Raw genomic sequence first — 18,797 nt, 5'->3', positions numbered from 1 at the left:
CCAAACAGTCCACCCATCAAATCCATATCTCTCCAATTTAGAGAGAAGGGTGTTGTGGGGGACTGTGTCAAAGGTTTTACAGAAGTCCAGATAGATTACACCTATTGCTTTCCCTGGGTCCTCTGATGTGGTCACCCCCATCAAAAAAACCCACTCAGGACTTGCCCTTGGTGAAGCCATGCTGACTGTCTCAAATCCCCTCCCTGTCCTCCACCTGCTTTAGCACAGTATAGTTGTTGTAATGCCTCTCAGGTCCACACTTCGAAGGGTTAGGGGTTACCCTGCAATTTATGCCCTTTCAGGGGGCACAGAGAAATACCGTTAGCACAGTCAGCTCTTGCTGGACATTCCAGATGATCCTGCAGAGTATCCACGCACACCTTGAACATACGTAGCCTCCGGCATTACAAATGTTATACAGCTTTACCCACACAGAAACTTTAAATGCATTTTGAATTCAGCATGCTCACTGGACCCATTCCTAGTAACCTCTGAAAATAGTGTTTAGTATCATTTCATAGTTCCATCATCTGCTGCTTAAAAATTATTCAGGCTATCCACCCCTTAACACGGGAGTGAAAGCACCTTCGGGATTTTCAGTGCTGTTTGCAGTGAAGATGATGCTTGTCTTCTCTTAGAGGAGGCTGTGAAGCATCTGCCTCAGACAAATGAAGCATGTAGATTGTGTGAGGAGTGAGGTCAGAATCTCCTGCTTTGGCTGCAGTGCAGTTCCAGTACAACAACTGCTGGACAAAACCAGCTGCTGAGATAGTCCATTTTCCTGTTTCCCACAAAGGAAAAAACAGCAGCTGGGTCTGCAGTGTCTGAGATGATTTAAATGAGTTCCTGGTTATTTCTACAGACATCTTTGGTTTCTTTGAGTGCAAAGTGAGAAGGAAGGACGGACCCTAAACTATCCACTTTATTTAAAAAAGAGTGTTTGCTACATTTTTTGTTAATGCTTCTACCCTCAGTCCTGGCCCTAGAGGAGAAAGATGTGTCAATGCCCCAGGATAGCTTACTAGTAATACCAGCTGGCTGAGAATTTTTGGGAGAGGGAGGTTGCTGTTAATGCAGCAAATCTGTGTTTGAATGTTTCTCATCTTGCTTTATGGTCATGTGAGATGAAAAAAGGTAAGAATATTTAGCATCCACTCTTTGGCCACTTCTGGAAGAGCAAAGCTGTGAGTGATCTTTTAATTATCTTGTGATTTTTCATGTTCTTGTATTATTACCATCTGTGAAAGTACACTGCATTGTCAGTTCTGGGGGCTGGAACTTACTATTTTGGAAACAGAATTGTTCTGGATTACAAGCTATAGGAGGGCTACATGTCTGTCTTCAAAGCTGGAAATGAATTGCGGATTAAACTCTTAGTAAAGAATAAAAAAGAAATATTTTTAAATGCTGCTGTAGAAGTAATGTGTCCAGGACAGGGGTTATGTATTAGGAGGATGGTTTTTGTGGGCTTTCTTTATTTTTCTTTTCTAATATTTTTCTCTTCTAATATTTTTCTCACTTAAGTAATTTGGATATTCTTAAATCTGGAAAAGAATATTTGCTCTGGGCAAATTAAGGTCTCTGTTTTGATAATTGATTCAGATGGAAGGAAGGATAGAGAGTAGTTGGGATAGGGATGGAGAATGGCAGGAAATTTTAGAAGTTCTGTACCTTATAAAATTCCTTTATTCCTCTGTTGTCAGCTTTGGAAATATTTGCATTTTGTGACTTTTATAATGGCTGTGTTCAGAGGTGCCATATCCAGGGACCTCTCAGTGATGAATTTGCATTGCTCTCTGCATTCACTACATATCTTCCTCCTCTGTGGAGGGCTTGTGCAGTGGAGTTCTGATTTTGGAAGGTAAACGAGATGTGTATGTGTTTTCAAAATACCTGCTGTTATATGTTTGTGTTGATAAAGGGAATGCTGAAGTAGTACACTTGCAGCGGGGGCAGGAGGTGGTGAGTTTTTATTAAGAGAAGTGGTTTCTCAGGGCACCACCTCCATAGTTGTGGACCATGGGACAATATTCCCTCTGATACAGAGCAGTTTTACCCTGATTGTAATGAGCTACTTAGTGAAGACCCAGGTTGTCACTCACATCTTTGTTTCAGACTCTAAGTGTTTTATCATTATTCAATTTGTTATTTTGTAAGGAGTATGAACTCAACGTGTCGCTTGACTCTTTAAGTGCATTTGGCATATAATCTGCTTTAACAGGATATAATTCATATTTTCAGTTTTACTGATATCTTTTTGCTTTTATAGAATAGGCTTCATACAGAATTTTCTTAATTTTTAATTCTACTTTTTTTATACCTTACTATCTTAGGATGAGTATTTAAACAACAATCTTCAGTCATGCTTCAAAATGTCCCTGTGTGCATCTTCTCACAAGGACTTTTATCAGTTGCTGCCACTTCAGGATATTGGCTGCAACAAAACAGAAATTAAAAGCTCACCCGCTGGTATCATCTCTCCAGTTCCCAACAGCTGTAATCAGTCCACGTTGACAGCAGAACACAGTCCAGTCTATCTTCCCTCATCTTACATGGAAAACAGACATGAATATTCTGCAATGGCATTCTACAGTCCTGCTGTGATGAATTACAATATTGCCAGCAATTTTGGTGATTCAGAGGGTGCATCTGTGAGGCAAACATCAAGCCCCAGTGTTTTATGGTCTGCTCCTGGCCATCTCTCCCCTCTGACACTGCATTGTCAGTCGTCACTTCTCTATGCAGAGCAGCCAAAGAGTCCATGGTGCGAAGCAAGATCGATGGAGCCAGTGCTACCTGTGACCAGGTCAGTTCCGCTCATTTCTTTAAAACTTTGCTAAAAATGATTTGCAGTTTCTCCAGTTCTGTTAAGTCTTTTCTTTTTGCATTTGACTGCTATGTGTTTGTCTCTCTGGAAAAAAAAACCCAAAACAAAACAAAACCAAAAACAAAGCAAAAGAAAAACCAAAGCAAAAAAATCTTCATTAAACACCAAATCAGTCCTGGTTTTGTGTTTGGTTTTTTTTTTATTTACTTAACTTCTGAAGTAGGTTTTGGGTTTGTTTTTTTTTCAATAGCTCCTCAGAGGAATTTACACCAAAAGCACTACAAATGCCTTCAAAGTGAGCACTGTTTACTGCTATAAACAAACGCTCAAGACTGCTACGTACTACTGTGTATAATAAAAATGAATTTTTCTCTGGCAAATTAAGTCCTTTTCAGTGAAGGAGATATAGGTTCATTCCTTTTCCTTTTTCATAAAATGTTGTCTGAATTCCATATTATCTGGATTTTTTTTTAACTGCATCTAATAGCTATGAAGGCTTTTAATGAACTCCGAATTTAAGGAAAATATTTTCTTTGGCTGTTTTATCTTATTATTAACAGTCACGCAGCAGCATGCAGCATGTTCAAACAGGTGCTGCGACTGAAAAACTCTGACACTGTTTCTTGTTGCTGTTCCAAACTAACATCATAAAAGCATTGTGAACAGCAGATTCACGGGCTAAAGCTTCACCTGTAAAGAAACTGCATTTACAAAAACAAGCTCCTGTTCCCCAGCGTATTCGCTGATATTATGAACCATATGCAGTGTGTAGATCATCAGCTGTTGAAACTACTCCCCTCAGGGGCACAATGGCTTTTGGCTGGATAAAGCACAGGGTGTTGCAGGGACTGTTCCTGTTTTACAGCTATGTATTTAATCATAGGAATCATAGAATCATAGAATGACCAGGTTGGAAAAGACTCACCAGATCATCAAGTCCAACCATTCCTATCAATTACTAAACCATGCCCCTCAGCACCTCATCCACCCGTCCCTTAAACACCTCCAGGGAAGGTGAATCAACCACCTCCCTGGGCAGCCTGTTCCAGAGCCCAGTTACCCTTTCTGTGAAAAATTTTTTCCTAATGTTCAGCCTAAACCTCCCCTGGTGGAGCTTGAGGCCATTCCCTCTTGTCCTGTCCCCTGTCACTTGGGAGAAGAGGCCGGCAGTCATTGTCAGTACGAAAAAGTGTGTCCTGACAACTGTTTTAGTTCAATTGTTAATAAAGGATTTGTGCTATTTCTGAGATTCCCCATGTTCCCTCTGCAATGTTGACTGCACAGGACTAAGATGTGAGATCTAAATCTACTTCAGACTTGTAGGCTGCACAGATCTTCAGCCTGGCCACCTGACTAGTCTCTATCTGGAGTCAGCAGAGAGCAACAGGCAGTTCTGGAATGCAAATCTACGTTAAGTGTAGTTATGTGGACTGGGAGAAGCCATTTGGGTAGCACTGATAGAAGAATTCCCCACGCGTGTCTGATGTGAATAGAGCTAACATCCAAACTCTTCCCACCTTGGTTAATGTTTCAAAACTTTTGATAGCCCTGGGAAGGTTGCTGTGGGTTAGTGTTTGAAGCTGTGCAGATGATGCGACAGTAGGTGGAATAACCCAAAAGCGAGAACACCCTATCTGATCCTCAGGAGTGTGCTCTCTGCATAGACAGAAGAGAAACAAAACCTGCTACGCTGGAGTTAAGGTAAATAAGTCTTTTCGTAGAGTCATGCCATTTGTGTAGAGTCATGCAGACTATGGCCCGTGTAGCTGGTGATGACCTGACTTAGAGGAGAAATCAATGAAATCTGCAGTCTAAATTTATATATCTTCATTATTGTTCAGCAGCAAGAAACTACTGTGTTGCTTGGTAGCTGAACCTTCTCAGTGGTTTAATTGTCTCAGTACGACTCATTGTAACCCCTGTTTGGGTACAGAAGTTGTAAAAAGAAATATAATTTGACATGGAAGTACGCAAAGCATGATCTGTAATTCCCTTATTGTGGATACCTGTCCTGAAATAAGAATGGAAAGAAAAGAAACCCTGTGTTTCCTTTTGCTTTAACCTTCAGTGAGTTCTCCTGTTAATGTCATGAATATTGTATTAATCGCCGTAGGAACAATGACTGTGACACTACAGATTCATAGATTACATCTTGAAGGAAGAGTTCTTGGGACTAAAATGTAAAGAAGTAGCTCTGGGGGAAGGAAGAGACTAATGCTGTAAAGTCTGAGTGATTTTAAACAGCATTGTAATTTGAGAAAAGGGGCTTTGTTTGAAGGACGAGTAAGAAAGCATTACTACATATTTTGGCCTCTTACACAATTTATTTTTAAAATAAAGCAACACTCTCACTATAAGAGGAATTACTTTCCTTGGGAGTGTATTTTCATTAACATTAGCTCAACTGATGTGGTTCACTTTGCTAAAGCTGGTCACTGTGTGATTTGGATCTGCTTGTAGGTTACGTTGAAATTAGGAACCTGAATTTTTGGCATTCCTTTTCCTCAAAAATAGGTGCATGGTATGAATACAGAAGAAATTTAACTTTGTTAATTAGTTTAACAGAAAGGAATTGTATTCCATGTAAAAATAGATGTGAATTTTCAGAGGCTTTTTTTTATGGAATGGCAATAATTTGGTGGTAGTCTGCAATAATTATTTGCACTATAGGTCCTGTACCTAGTGAAGACAATAGAAATAGTCTCAAAAATTTTATTGATGCAGAATCACTCAATTTACATTAAAACGACAGGAAGAGAAAAGGAATGTGGCTGTAATTATATTATGTTTAAAAGTAGTTTGAAATTGATTTTTGTCTTCATCCCCTAAGTAGAAGGATTTTAATTAAAGAAAAAATGAACAGATATTTTACTTTCTAAAAAGTATTAGGAAACCTTAATGAAGTTGCCAGAGTGATATTTCTGGAACTTAATTTCTACTTCTTTTCTATGTGCTTTTGAGTTATTGCAGGTAGAGTCTGTACGTAAAGGGTTTTGGATATACAGGCTGGCAGCACTTGCTTAGTTAGAAATTATTTTGTAGCTTTATCATATTTATACATTGCTTAAACTCTGCTCTAAAGCTATAATTATTTGCATTATTCTAGTTTTTCATTGTGCTCGTTTTGCAGAGAACATTTTGTAGAGCATTTTGAAGACATTAAGCAAAACTATGTCTCCTAATTTTGAGAGATCTATGACATGATTTTCATCATATTAATCAGTATTTGGAGTGTAGCAGAACCTGTGCTTTAGAGATATAAATATCAACAGTTGTGTGGTATTAACAACTCCAGACTTTATAGTGGAGACAGTCTCTAGAAAATGAGGAAGATTAAGACTGAAAAATATTCTTCATCTGTTTATCCATCATTTTGCACACATTCTGGGAAAGAAAGGAAGAGCCTTCTTCATCCTACAGTTTAGTCTCGTATTGTATTGAATTATCTCCAGGTACTGAACGAGCCAGTGGCCTATGGGAGAGCGGGGACATTATAAAGACATTATAAAATCTGTGCTGTTAATTTTTTACTCAATGTGGGGTTTCCTTAAGTTACCTTATTTTTTTTTTCTGTCTTTGTAAAGTATAATAGTTTATGTTTTAAAAAGACCTGACAACAAATACCATGAACAAATCTTGCTACTTTCTAGGTCACATTCTTACCACTCTTCTTCATACTTAATAAAAAGCTGAATTTAGGTTCGTGTTTTCTAGATATGGTGTATGCATCAAACACTTGGTGTGGCAAAACTAGAGGTATTAGGAGACTCAATAGGTACTGAATAACCTAAATAGTCTTGCTAATTCCTTCGCCTTTAAGGTAATCATCTTGCCATTGTTCATGTGTAGTAGGAAATCACTGACTTGCTACTTTCAAAAAAATTTTAGTTCTTTTTATGGAAAAAATATATCTCTATATAGAAACCACGCACACAAAATAGAGAGGAGTAGTAGGAGGTGTAAAGAGATAAATCTTTGTACATGTGATTCCTGGGGAGCAGCCAGGATAGATCCCCCACTTTCCTGCATCATTTTGTGCAGGAGCTTTGTGGGCACTAAGCCAGCTACCACCAGTTCTTCTGGAGGACCTGGCAGTTCATTCATCTGCTGAACATGCTGGAGTACAGCAGTCCCAAGAGTGCTGGGAGGTGGCCTCTCACCACATGTGGGGCTAACCTCGTCCGTTTGCCATTTGTGTGGATATACTCTCTGATAATGAGGTTCTCAGGGTAATGAATGGATATTTTTAAACTCTTGGAATCATAGAATAATAGATTCACCAGGTTGGAAGAGACCCGCTGGATTATTGAGTCCAACCATTCCTATCAAACACTAAACCATGTCCCTCAGTGCCTCATCCACCCGTGCCTTGAACACCTCCAGGGAAGGCAACTCAACCACCTCCCTGGGCAGCCTCTGCCAGTGCCCAATGACCCTTTCTGTGAAACATTTATTCCTAATGTCCAGCCTAAACCTCCCCTGGCGGAACTTGGGGCCATTCCCTCTTGTCCTGTCCCCTGTCACTTGGGAGAAGAGGCCATCACCCTCCTCTCTACAACCTCCTTTCAGGTAGTTGTAGAGAGCAATGAGGTCTCCCCTTAGCCTCCTCTTCTCCAGGCTAAACACCCCCAGCTCTCTCAGCCGTTCCTCATAAGGCCTGTTCTCCAGCCCCTTCACCAGCTTTGTTGCTCTTCTCTGGACTCGCTCCAGAGCCTCAACATCCTTCTTGTGGTGAGGGGCCCAGAACTGAACACAGGATTCGAGGAGCGGTCTCACCAGTGCCGAGTACAGAGGGAGAATAACCTCCCTGGACCTGCTGGTCACGCCGTGTCTGATACAAGCCAAGATGCCATTGGCCTTCTTTTGTCCTTAAAGACAACTGTAACTACATGATTGGGTTTGAACCTCCTGCTGCACTGCTGCAGCTATCACAGATCAACAGGTTTGTTTCCCGTTTGGCATGCAGAAGGAATTCATTACAGATTGTTGCTCTGTGTGCAAGCTGTTTGCCAGTCTGAGGAAGTCACACAGCTTGCATGTGTGTGGGGTGGCTGTCGTTAAACTTTTAAGCAGGGAAAGTGTTCTAAAAACACTTACCATGATGGGAATGGAAAAAAACAACACTCCTAAGTGAGATGTTATGATGTGTGCTTTTTCTTTATTTTCATCCATAGTATCTCAGTGCTTTTGCAAGGGCAATAAACATGGCTCTCTACAGCTTACCAACCAGTCATTGAGGTGCTCTCTAGTTGATTTTGATTTACTCTGACTTGCACAAGTGTATCATGATTCTCAAGCACAGCTCTAAAATATCTCTTCTACTGATGTGAAAAGCCGAATCACTTTTTCTTCCAAATACAGGGAAACAGGGAAGAGTAGCAATGCTTTTTCCTCCTTGTGTTAGCAGCATATTAGGCATCTCTGATACAGTCGCTGTGTTCTAAGGGAGAATTCCAACACAAGGTTTTCCCAGTATGAGAGAACGGGAAATAATGCAGTTATTCAGCAACCATTAAGGGAGAGGATGAGTGTAATCAAAGACTTGTTAAACATTCAAACACTCTTATGCTCTGTAATATCTGAATGAATTAACATTTTTTTTTTCAAAGCTTGGAGTAACTCAATTGTACAACAAATACTTTAATTATTCTGTTTTGGAATTTGATCCAAGAACCTCCTTTTTACCTTTCCAAATTTTCTGCTAGGATGTTGGAGCAAGTTCTCTTCAAATACTTACAAACTTGATGGTTTTTAGTTGGCATATGGGTATGTTTGTCCTCACCTCCTGTCATGACACCAGTACAAAATCTACTTCTAGTATGTTTGTTAAAGCATCTTTGACAGCACTTTCAAGCACTCTTCTATTTAAACTCGCTCTTATTAGTGAACGGATTTCTTCTGCCCTGGCAAAGTACCCTTGTTCTATAGAAACCATAAGCTGTGCTGCCTGCTGTGTTATCCCAACTGCTATTTCTTCGCTTCCATAATCCTGCTGTAAGGTGGGATGAGAAAAATTCTGTGCTTTTGAGTTCTGTGCTTAAGTTTATAGATATAAGATGACTGCAAAGCATTCCTTTTGTCAAACTGCTGCTGAGAGTTTGCACATGACATTATTTTTCCTCTGTGTAAAAATTACACTGATCATGAAGGTAAGACATGCTGAAACTACCAAGAAAATGAGGTCCAGAGAAAAAGTACGCAACAAATGTTCTTCCTATACCTAAAAAAACACTTTACTGATAATTTAAGTTCCTTTTGCCTTGCTGTTTGTTTCCAGGATCTTGGTATCAGGAATTGGCTCTTATTGAATGTGTTTATCCTGTTCTAATTTTAACTCAGTCACTAAGAATAGTTCCAGTAAGCTGGAACTATTTGCAGCACTTCAGGAATGTGTATGTCTTGTTATTTTTTTATGGAGCAATAATTTTTTTTTTTAATGTATAGAAGTATTTTATTAATTCTCTTTCTCCACTCTTCTTGTATTCAGTCTTCCTTTAATTTAACATTAGGGTCAATCTGAGCTGTCTGAGTTTGAATTTTCCACATGAAGCTTCCCAAAGGCAAAGTCCACTTGGTTCACAAGGTCCTGGACTTGGACATTTCCAAGAATCCTTCAAGATATATCAGCATTCCTTGTGATTTTCCCAGAGTTCATGTGAACACACATCGGCAGTCCAGTTTTATGCCTTGGAGTGTTTTAAAACCTGATAATTGTAATCATTGAAAGGTCTGGGATTAGATTATATGCTTTAAAGAACCTTATCAGAAAAAGTGTTTCACATTATCCTGTGTTCAGTAATAAGAAAGTTCTAGGGAGAAAGAAGACAAAAGAAAATAATGAAACACTTTACCATGTAGATTAATTTTTCCTCTTTTATAACAGATAGTTTTCTTTTCTATCAGAGAGACGTTAAAAAGAAAAACTAATGGCAGTGACTGCACAAGCCCAATTGCAAATAATCCTGGCTCAAAAAGAGATGCTCACTTCTGTGCCGTCTGCAGTGACTATGCTTCAGGATACCACTATGGGGTCTGGTCATGTGAAGGCTGCAAGGCATTCTTTAAAAGAAGTATTCAAGGTAGGAGAATCAGCTTTTGACAACTTTGCTCAAATAAGTTGTTTCCTATGATCCTGGGCTGCAACAGTTGATCTAGTAATGGGTTGATCTGGTGTATGGTGCTGCATGTCGAAAACAGGGCAACACGTGATTTGGTTGCTTTATGTTTTGGCTGGTGTGTTATCAAGATCTGGGAATATTACACAGTGAGCAAATGGTTTTGTTAGAGAAGTGGTGGAATACACAGCACAGGAAGGCCCTGTAGCAAACGCCTCAGTGGGACGGCACTGCAGACCTGTGAATCGGATTGTAGTTTGCGTCCCAGAGGAAACACAGTAATTGTGCATTTGTTATAACAGACACGGTTGGAGTAGTTAAGTGTCTGGAGATTTAGCTTGCGAGGAACTGTGCTTGACAAGAGTATATTGCCTGGAGCTGTTGAGTCATAGCATAGAATATCTATACAGTATGTAGGATATAAAAATATGTGCAGCAAATACTACGTACAAACCTTATTATTTCTCAGCTCATCACCACCCCTACTCCCCTCCGCACCACCACCCCCACCCCAAACCTACATTGCAGTATTTCTTACTCTGCCAGATCTCACTATCTAAGATTTCCACTCCACTGCTTAAATTCTGAAATATTTACTATTTAGTTCAAATTTGCTGAGTGACTGCAGTATGAAGTAAATGTAGGTCTTCATGCTTGCTCTTGCAGCCTCTGAGCATTAACCTATGCACCGTATTGCAGCTTTGGACCACTTTGTTTCTTTAACCTTGTCTCTATCATATTCTTCGGCCCCATCAGAGGATTCTTGGTGGATAATTAATTGGATTGATATTGAATACTAAATGCAGATACAAGCACAGAAAATCCTGTCATTTTTCCATCCTCTTCTGCACACAAAGCATTTAGCAGTCTTGACATATTTTCTTCTGGATCATTATGGCAGAGTTGGTGTCACCAGTTAAATCAAATTTAATTCAAAACTTGTTGCCTTTTCAATTTAATGTGCAAGTCCTGCATGGGTGAATAACAATTTCTATAGACTGGTGCAAGTTATTTTGATGTCGAAAATAATTGAAGAGAACATTGTCTCCACTTTGTCACAAATGGAGACTGAATTGGATCTCAAAGTGTTTTTTGTCAGGAAAATTATCTGCCAGCTCTGCACTGCTCACATGTGCTTTGGCTGTGAACAGGTTACCCATTGTGGCCTTTTGCACACCTTAATGTACCCTGTCAGGTAACATTTCTTTGTAATTCAAGTAAATGAAAGTAAGTTCTTGGCATAAAATACTACCAAGAACTCACTTTCAGCTGTTGTTGTGGAAGATATTCCTTATAAAAATGAAAAGCTGCTGGGCCTACCATACAGCAAAATGTTGGGCTGATGTCTAATTAAAATTAGATAGTAGGACTGAGCAACTGTGTGTGGTCTCCTCTGCTTGTCCAAGTTTGTAGTATATTCATCCCACATCTCTGAACATCTGCCTGCAAGCTAAATTATCTCAAGGCCACAGTAGTTTTAAACTGCTTTATACTCCTGCGTGATGGGTTACAGTGCAACAGAGAGCTTCCTCCTCCTTCCCCCCATGTAGTGTGAAGAGTGATAAACAGTAATTTGTTTTTCAACCATATCTGACAGTAGGAAATGGGACAAACTGTAGCCTGATCTCTTCTTTTTAAAACTGTTGGTTCAAGAATTCAAGGTTAGAATTATTTTAGTTCTGCAAGGAAATAGTCACAATGGTTTAGTTAAATAATTACTCTCTGGGACACAAACTTTTGGACTTGCATCAAGTAAAGAAAACTCCAGTAGCTGTGTCTTTGCCCAATGTATTCTTAAAGCTTGGAAAAATGATTTAAAAAAAAACCCTGAGAGACAATGCATTAAGAAATGTAAATGAGTTAATATTTTTTACACCCTCTTGAAACTGCTGCATAAGAGATTTCTAGCATTTGGCAGGAGATGATTTGACTGCATTTGTACCAAGAGTATACTCAAGTCCATTTTTCAGTAATAAAACTTTGGACTCGATTATTGATTAATGAAATAATGTAAAGTGGGTTGGATGGGAGTGAGGTGGGAGAGAAGGAGATGAGAACAGAAGAGGTTGTAGTGGAAACTGGTGAAAGTAAGAAAAACACTTGTATAGAATAACTAAAAGTTACACCCTCTGCTGTGCTTTTCTTTATACTATACAATATGCATTATTTGATACTGTTTATCTTTCTCTCTCAGATGGCTTTTTTTTTTTTTTTTTTATTAACTTTGGTCCAGGGTCAATCCTCCGAAGGCTTCTTCATTCCTGGAACACACCACGTCAGAGAGTTCAGTAAACAGAGCTCTAGTTTACTTAAATCTTTGCAAGGCTAAAGCTGTGTGCACTGCTGTTTTGAAGTCTGCTGAGGAAAAAAAAAATTTTACTGTCTTTCATCTGTAGAATCCCAATATACAGTAAGAAGTTGGAGGTTGGGAGCAAATTTCCACAGAAGGTTATATCCCATTTTCAAAAATGATTTGGGATTAGAAGGTGCTTGGTTATCTAACAGTCACCACTAAAAGCTGGTCTATATTGTCTGGATACTATTTGAGGCAACAGATTAATGTTTTCAGTATAAGAAAAACAGGCATTTTTACATCAGTTCAAATAATGGAGCTTATGAAAAAGTTGAGATACTTAAAATAAAGAAAGTTCTGGTTGGGAAATGACCAAGAATGATTGCTGGAGATGTTGAATTTTCTCTTCTTACTCTGCTGCAGGACATAATGATTACATCTGCCCAGCTACCAATCAATGCACAATAGATAAAAACAGGCGCAAAAGCTGCCAGGCATGCCGGCTACGGAAATGTTATGAAGTGGGAATGATGAAATGTGGTGAGTTTTGCATGTCTGTGTTGTTTGCTTGGGTTTTGCCGGCTTATATTTTTTCCCCATTCAGTCAATTCTTTATAGATTTTTTTCTTCTTTTCCCTTGGGATCCTAAAAATGTTTAACAGGTAATTAGAGCAAGGTTTAAGATGATTTTATAGGAAGGCATATCATTGAAAGGTTTGCATTGGAGAGGACCTTAAAGACCTTCTAGTTTCAACTCCCCTTTCATGGAATGGGATATCTTCCACTGGATCAGGTTGCTCAAAGCCTCATCCAACTTGGCCTTGAACAGCTCCAGGGAGGGGACATCCATAACTTCTTAGGGCAACCTATTCCAAAGTCTCACCATCCTCAGAGTAAAAAAATTTCTTCCTAGTATCTAATGTAAATCTACCCTCTTTTAGCTTAAAACCATTAAAGCAGAAGATTACTTCCATTTTCAAAAGAAAACCTGTGGGACAGAGTAAGATGTAGGTTGAGCATGTGAAAATCATAGTAACTCCACAGAGTTCTGTGAAGGCAGTTTACTTGCATGCTGAATGGGAAATCTGAGACCTGCTTCTTCCTGAGCCTAAAACCAAACTGAAATCCCTTCTAATATGGGTAGATGATTCTGTACTGTGCTCTGCTGGTTGAATGTAATTGAAGAAAAACGATGCCCCATTAAAGCAGCAGTTAATTAACCCAGTATCCTGCTCTGACAGTGGCAGGAGTGAACACCTCAAGAGGAGACTAAGAATGAGTCTAGCACATAGGCGAAACTACTGCTGACAACTCTTGGCTTCCACAAATTAGCAGTTGAGGACTTCGGGATTGGAAGAGGTTTCTTGTATTTAATAGGTCTTAATATATTAAAAGAATGGCAACTTTTCCATTGTCCCTCTTTTTAATCTTGCAAATCTTAGCATCTACAACATCCCTCAGCAGCTTGGCCACCTGTCATGTGAAGAAACTCCTCTCTGGTTGCCAGGCTTTTCTGTGGGTCTTGAGTTGGGGTAGATATGGTTTTTTGAACAGGTGATTTTCACATGATGCCTTCCAGATTTTCCATCAAAAGAAGCAGTTAACAACCACTGTTTGTGACTGCACCACTTGGAATTATCTAGCCTTTTCTCGTATTTCTGTCTTGTACTTACAGTGATGTGACTTCACTGTAGTTACACATCCATAGAAGATATTTTTGAGGTTACATTTAAAAAGAAAATAACATAAAACATATGGAAATATCTAATGTATTTTCACAGAAGAGGCTTGTTGTTTCTTATAGATCCCCCAATGTACATGATAAAAATAAGCTAGGAAAACATCACGCAGGAACATTACAGAGGAAAGGAGGAGGTCACTGTGCTTGGTCCTCTGTGATTTGCAGGCGTGCATCTCGTTTAATCCATTTAATGTAGATACCTATTTCTATTTTAAGGCAAGGTAGCATTTTTATCCTCCCACTGATTTGATCCAAAGGCTGAATATTATTTCTTTCATTAGGAACATTCTTCAGAATTCCAGCTTGCATTTATTGTGGGACAATTAATGCAATTGTTCTTGTGGCAACATTGTCTTGTAGCTTAGAAGCTCCTCTTCTCTTTATTGTTTATGATCTGTTTGTATTTAACTCCCTCACAGCCTTTAAACCAAATAAACAAAAAAAAAAATCTCCTCCTCTTGCAAAATAAGAAAGGAAAAAAGTAGAATCTGGAAGTTGTCAGGGTAGCTTGCCTCTCAGTCTACTCCAGGCTGAAACAATCCATTTTGTACTTGGATGACCAGAATCATGGACACTATCCCTGTGAACTCTACCCCCTGTAGTAGCATTAATACATATCTGTTTCTGTGGGAGCGTTTCTGTACATACAACCCAGGATCCTATTTGCCTTTTTTTGTGATTGCATCCCACTGGCAGTTCATAATCATTGTATGACCTGTGACGATTGCAGCCTCCCTGTTCATTTGTAGCTGATAATTCCCAGCTTACAGCTACAATTTCAATTGTTCCTTGTATTATTTTTGCACTCCTGGAGTACATTTAGTTTCTGTTGCTCATGTCAGCCAGTTCTTTCTATATGAAGTTCCAGTCTTCTGCAATAATGTTTTTCATTAATATGGTCTTAGCTACCTGTGCTGTCCAGCCTCCAGAAAGAAAGCCTTATGCTTGCAACTGAGACTCCTTTGGAAACTTTACTTTCCGAATGGTACGACTGTCTTGTTGATCTTTATGACTGAGACTTTTACTCAAAGTTTTTCCAGCAGGGGTTTCTATCAAGCCCCAGTTCTGGAGTTGGAGGATTTTTTTAAAGTTAGATTCCACTATGACATTATAAGGTTGTTCTCTACAATGCTTTCCTTAAATTAATCCTTTTATTCTAATTGTCCAGTTGTCCTGGTTTGTGATTAAACCTCACAGGAACTACGATATTGCAAGAAATAAGTAATGATAATATGTACTTACATCTTAGCCTGTGTTCCTTTTACTCTTGTCACATATTCAAAAATTTATTTTCTTACAATAATGAATTTTTATAGACTGTTAATGACTATACCAAATCAAAACTGACACTTTGACATTATAACCGGAAAAAAACAGGAACTGTGTTTTTAAAAGATTAAATTTTTAAATAGTAGCACTGCAATTTGAGACTTGAGAATTTAATATGAGAATCTTAACAATACAATTCCAGAAAAAGGAATGTAAAAATTACTCAGAATTGTCTGACTTGCCTGTTGTATTAAGAGGCACCTGTGAGTAAATCTGATGCATGGACATATGGTGACTGACATTTAAACCAGACAGATTTTAAGACTTTATTTGTAGCATGAAACTTAAATGCCATTTCCTGCAGACCAGAGTGATTATATTTCAAAGTTTTTCTTGTTAGAACAGTGCTTTAATAGCAGGTTTTTACTGTAGAAAGCCATAAAAGCGTATGTTTTCTTTTTAATGAAGGCCTTTTCCCATCTTTGCACCTTTTCTAGGTCACATAGTGAATGCATTGATTCACATCTGCTAAACCACTGGATAGCATAGAATGGTTTGTAAGTGCATTTTTGTTTGGTGGAGACTTGTTGTCCAGCAGAAGTGATAAAAGAACCTCAGTTACCACTTTGTAGTTTATGAAAGGTCTTCATAAATACTTCGTACTGTTTGCATCAAATCTTTAAATCCTCAATTTTGCATATCGTCACTGTACAACTTGAGGAAAAATCGCACACACGTGAGCGTGCATATAGCACACATTTCTGTGTGTAAATGTGATTAGGCAGTACATGTCATTTTTAAAAGAGCAGGAGGTAGTAGGAAAGCGTTACTTTAGAGTTTCCTGGTCTGAAATTCTCTTGGGTGTCATCACATTAATAAACTTTGAGAAGAGAACCCAACAAGCTCTGGGTATTGCAGTGGAGGATACGTTGGTGGTGCTTTGTGACAATGGATTAAGGTGACAATGGATTTTCTTACAAAATACACTATCATTGCCAAAAGCACAATAGGGGGCTTAGTGCATCTGCAAATGTCTCTGTAGGAAGTCTGTGTTGCCTAGGGTTCCAAACAAGAAAGCAACTGCTAAAATTTGGCACTAGGACTACTAGCAATGGTAGAAAAATAATTGCAAAGCACTGTCACCAGGAACAAAGAAAACAGAAATACTGCAGTAAACTGCCCAGCAAATGCAAATAGAGCAAATTAGGATAAAACTGATCTTCTCTTGGAGGTTTCTGGTGTTCACCTGGGGAGGCTGAAATGGACTGAGCTATTTGCCAAAGGCAGTAAAGAAGAGGGGAGTTGCTTTACCACTTGGCTTTAGCCGCTGTGGGAGCAGCTATGCTCATATTTTTTTTTTTGCTTCCTGAGGCTCAAATAGACCTTTTTCTGTAAGAATTTTTCATTTTCCCTGTTGAACTAGACTTACCTTTTATTTCCTCCCTCTTTTTCCCCATCTACTGGTTCTCAGTGTTGAAAATGTTCCAGAGATAAAGCTCCTTTCTGCCCAGTTCCCACCCTGAGAGAGGAGGATGAGGGGCAACATGATGGAGGGCCACTTCCCTTAAACACTGGCATCATTCCACAAGATTGCAGAAAGAAAAATAGCCTTATCTGTGGGCTGATACAGTTCAGGATTTGGCTCTTTATTTCCTCCTGTGCTTGGCTGCTGCGTGCAGTTTCTTGATAGCACTTTGGAATACAGCAAATTACTTCTCATACAGAAAGTAAGTGGGGAAAAAATGTTTTATGGCATTCTCTGGGTATCAGATGTATTAATTGTATTTTAGTTGTTATAAAAACTACTGTAATTTCAGCTCGTGTTCTCATGTGTACAGCAGACAGTAGCTTCTTTGTCAGTAGGACTGCTCTGTGAATACAGACATACTCACCAGAACATTTGCATCTTTTTTCAAAGGTAACTGGAGTTATAATGTATACTTAAGCAAGTTTTAAGCTCAAACACTTACAAAACCAGATTATTTTACATTCAATGGTAGAATCTGCAGTTGCTGCTGAACTGGTCAGTTCTATTGGCAGTTGCCAGGGTCCAAAATCAATATTGACAGCAAGTGCACACCGTATCAGACGACAGGGTCATTTGTAATTTTCCAAGAATTTGTAAAGCAGAAGTTGCTTTAAGTATAGCACGTTTCACTGCCAGTAATACCTAGTGTAGCTTGTTCATGGGTGAATGTACAACAGGCTCATTTTAATAACTTTTTTCCAAAGTGTCCTGCATCTTATACTCTTGTGATAATTTACCCATGTGGTCTATGGTACTGTAGCTTGAGGTCTTGCCTTTGGTCCAGAATTCTCAGCTGAATAAAGCTGTTTTCTTACCCAAAGAATAACTCTAAATAAGGAGAGTGATGTGGACTTGATCATCTTGTGCACTTCTCCAGTTGTCTCAATTACCTTTATATGAATTAATATTAGGTATTATGTATAGTTAGAGAGTTTATTGTGGTAAATTCAGCAATAGTCCCTAACCTGAGAAGCTGTAAGCATTTTATTGCTGTGCCTTTACTCAGTTTGATCAATATCTCTGTGTCTACTTAAGTCAAGTGTTAAGATGGTCTATAATTATTTATAATATATACAGCTTTATAAACACTTGTAAATGTTTATTGCTTGCTAATAGACATATGGGTTAGCACAGTGGCACAGTCAGCCACATAGATCAGCATAGACAGAAAACATAGCCCTCATGAGAACACAGCAGTGAGGCAATATTTGCATTTAAACAACATGGATCCTTCCAGTAGCTGTGTTCAGACTCTCAATCAGTCAAATATTTGGCCCGTGGATCCTCATAGTTCACCATCTGATAGCCTCCGAGCCCACAACCTCGCATCAGTTGCTGGTACTCAGACTTTCTCCGACACAAATGGTCACAGAAACATACACGTGCTCTGGATCTTTCCAGTAACTGGCTTTTGAAAATCAATGTTAAGCTGGCCCTTGGATCACCTCTTCTTCCAGATACCTTGTGCACAAACTCTCTTGCAAATGCACACATAAACAGACACAAATAAGTCTCTGGTAGCTGGTCAAACCTATGGCCCTACCAGTAGCTGACAGCAGCTCCTCTGATCTTTCTAGAAGATGACTTGGAATGCCTGGTCCCTCCAGGTGAAGGGAAAAGCCTTTCTTGTTAACTTATCTGCTGAGTGTCATGCCCAGACCACAGGCTGGTTATTCCTCTTTGATAGTCCTGAGAGTAACCTGGTCAGTCTGCTTGTTGTCATTGATTACTAGGTTCTTGGGATTCTTCCATCTTCATTTTCCCTTGCTTCTTTGTCTTCATACTCCCTACAAAGCCTTTAATCAGATAATGAAGTATCTGGGGCCAGGGCAAGAAGTCTTTAGGTGACACATAAAAAAAGACTTCATTAAAATAGTAATGTCAAGATAGTAGCAGAAAGGATGCTTTTGTCAAATTTGTTGTGGGACTGAAACCAAAAGAGACAACTTATTATGCTTTAAGACTCCATGGTGTCTATGTATGCAATATTAAGTATCTGTCTGGTATAGATTTATGTTAACACA

At 39.0% G+C, this 18,797-nt stretch overlaps 1 protein-coding gene across 3 annotated transcripts in view; it reads left to right on the top strand.

Moving 5' to 3' along the window:
* The first annotated feature begins 1,044 nt into the window (after positions 1–1,044).
* The window catches only part of ESR2 (estrogen receptor 2), a 31,174-nt gene continuing 13,421 nt past the window's right edge, over positions 1,045–18,797 (top strand). The window contains exons 1-4 of one of the 3 annotated variants that reach the window (XM_069858885.1): positions 1,045–1,134; positions 2,334–2,806; positions 9,731–9,906; positions 12,659–12,775. In XM_069858885.1, the coding sequence (XP_069714986.1) occupies positions 2,373–2,806; positions 9,731–9,906; positions 12,659–12,775 (727 nt within the window). In that variant the 5' untranslated portion in view covers positions 1,045–1,134; positions 2,334–2,372. Of the gene's footprint in view, positions 1,135–1,840; positions 1,862–2,333; positions 2,807–9,710; positions 9,907–12,658; positions 12,776–18,797 lie in introns of those variants that run through there. The other 2 variants (XM_069858886.1, XM_069858887.1) reach the window with 2 other exon arrangements.

This window comes from Phaenicophaeus curvirostris, chromosome 5 (assembly GCF_032191515.1).
Source record: "Phaenicophaeus curvirostris isolate KB17595 chromosome 5, BPBGC_Pcur_1.0, whole genome shotgun sequence".
NCBI classification, from domain to species: Eukaryota; Metazoa; Chordata; class Aves; order Cuculiformes; family Cuculidae; genus Phaenicophaeus; species Phaenicophaeus curvirostris.
This window is presented reverse-complemented; position numbering and strand designations above follow the sequence as displayed.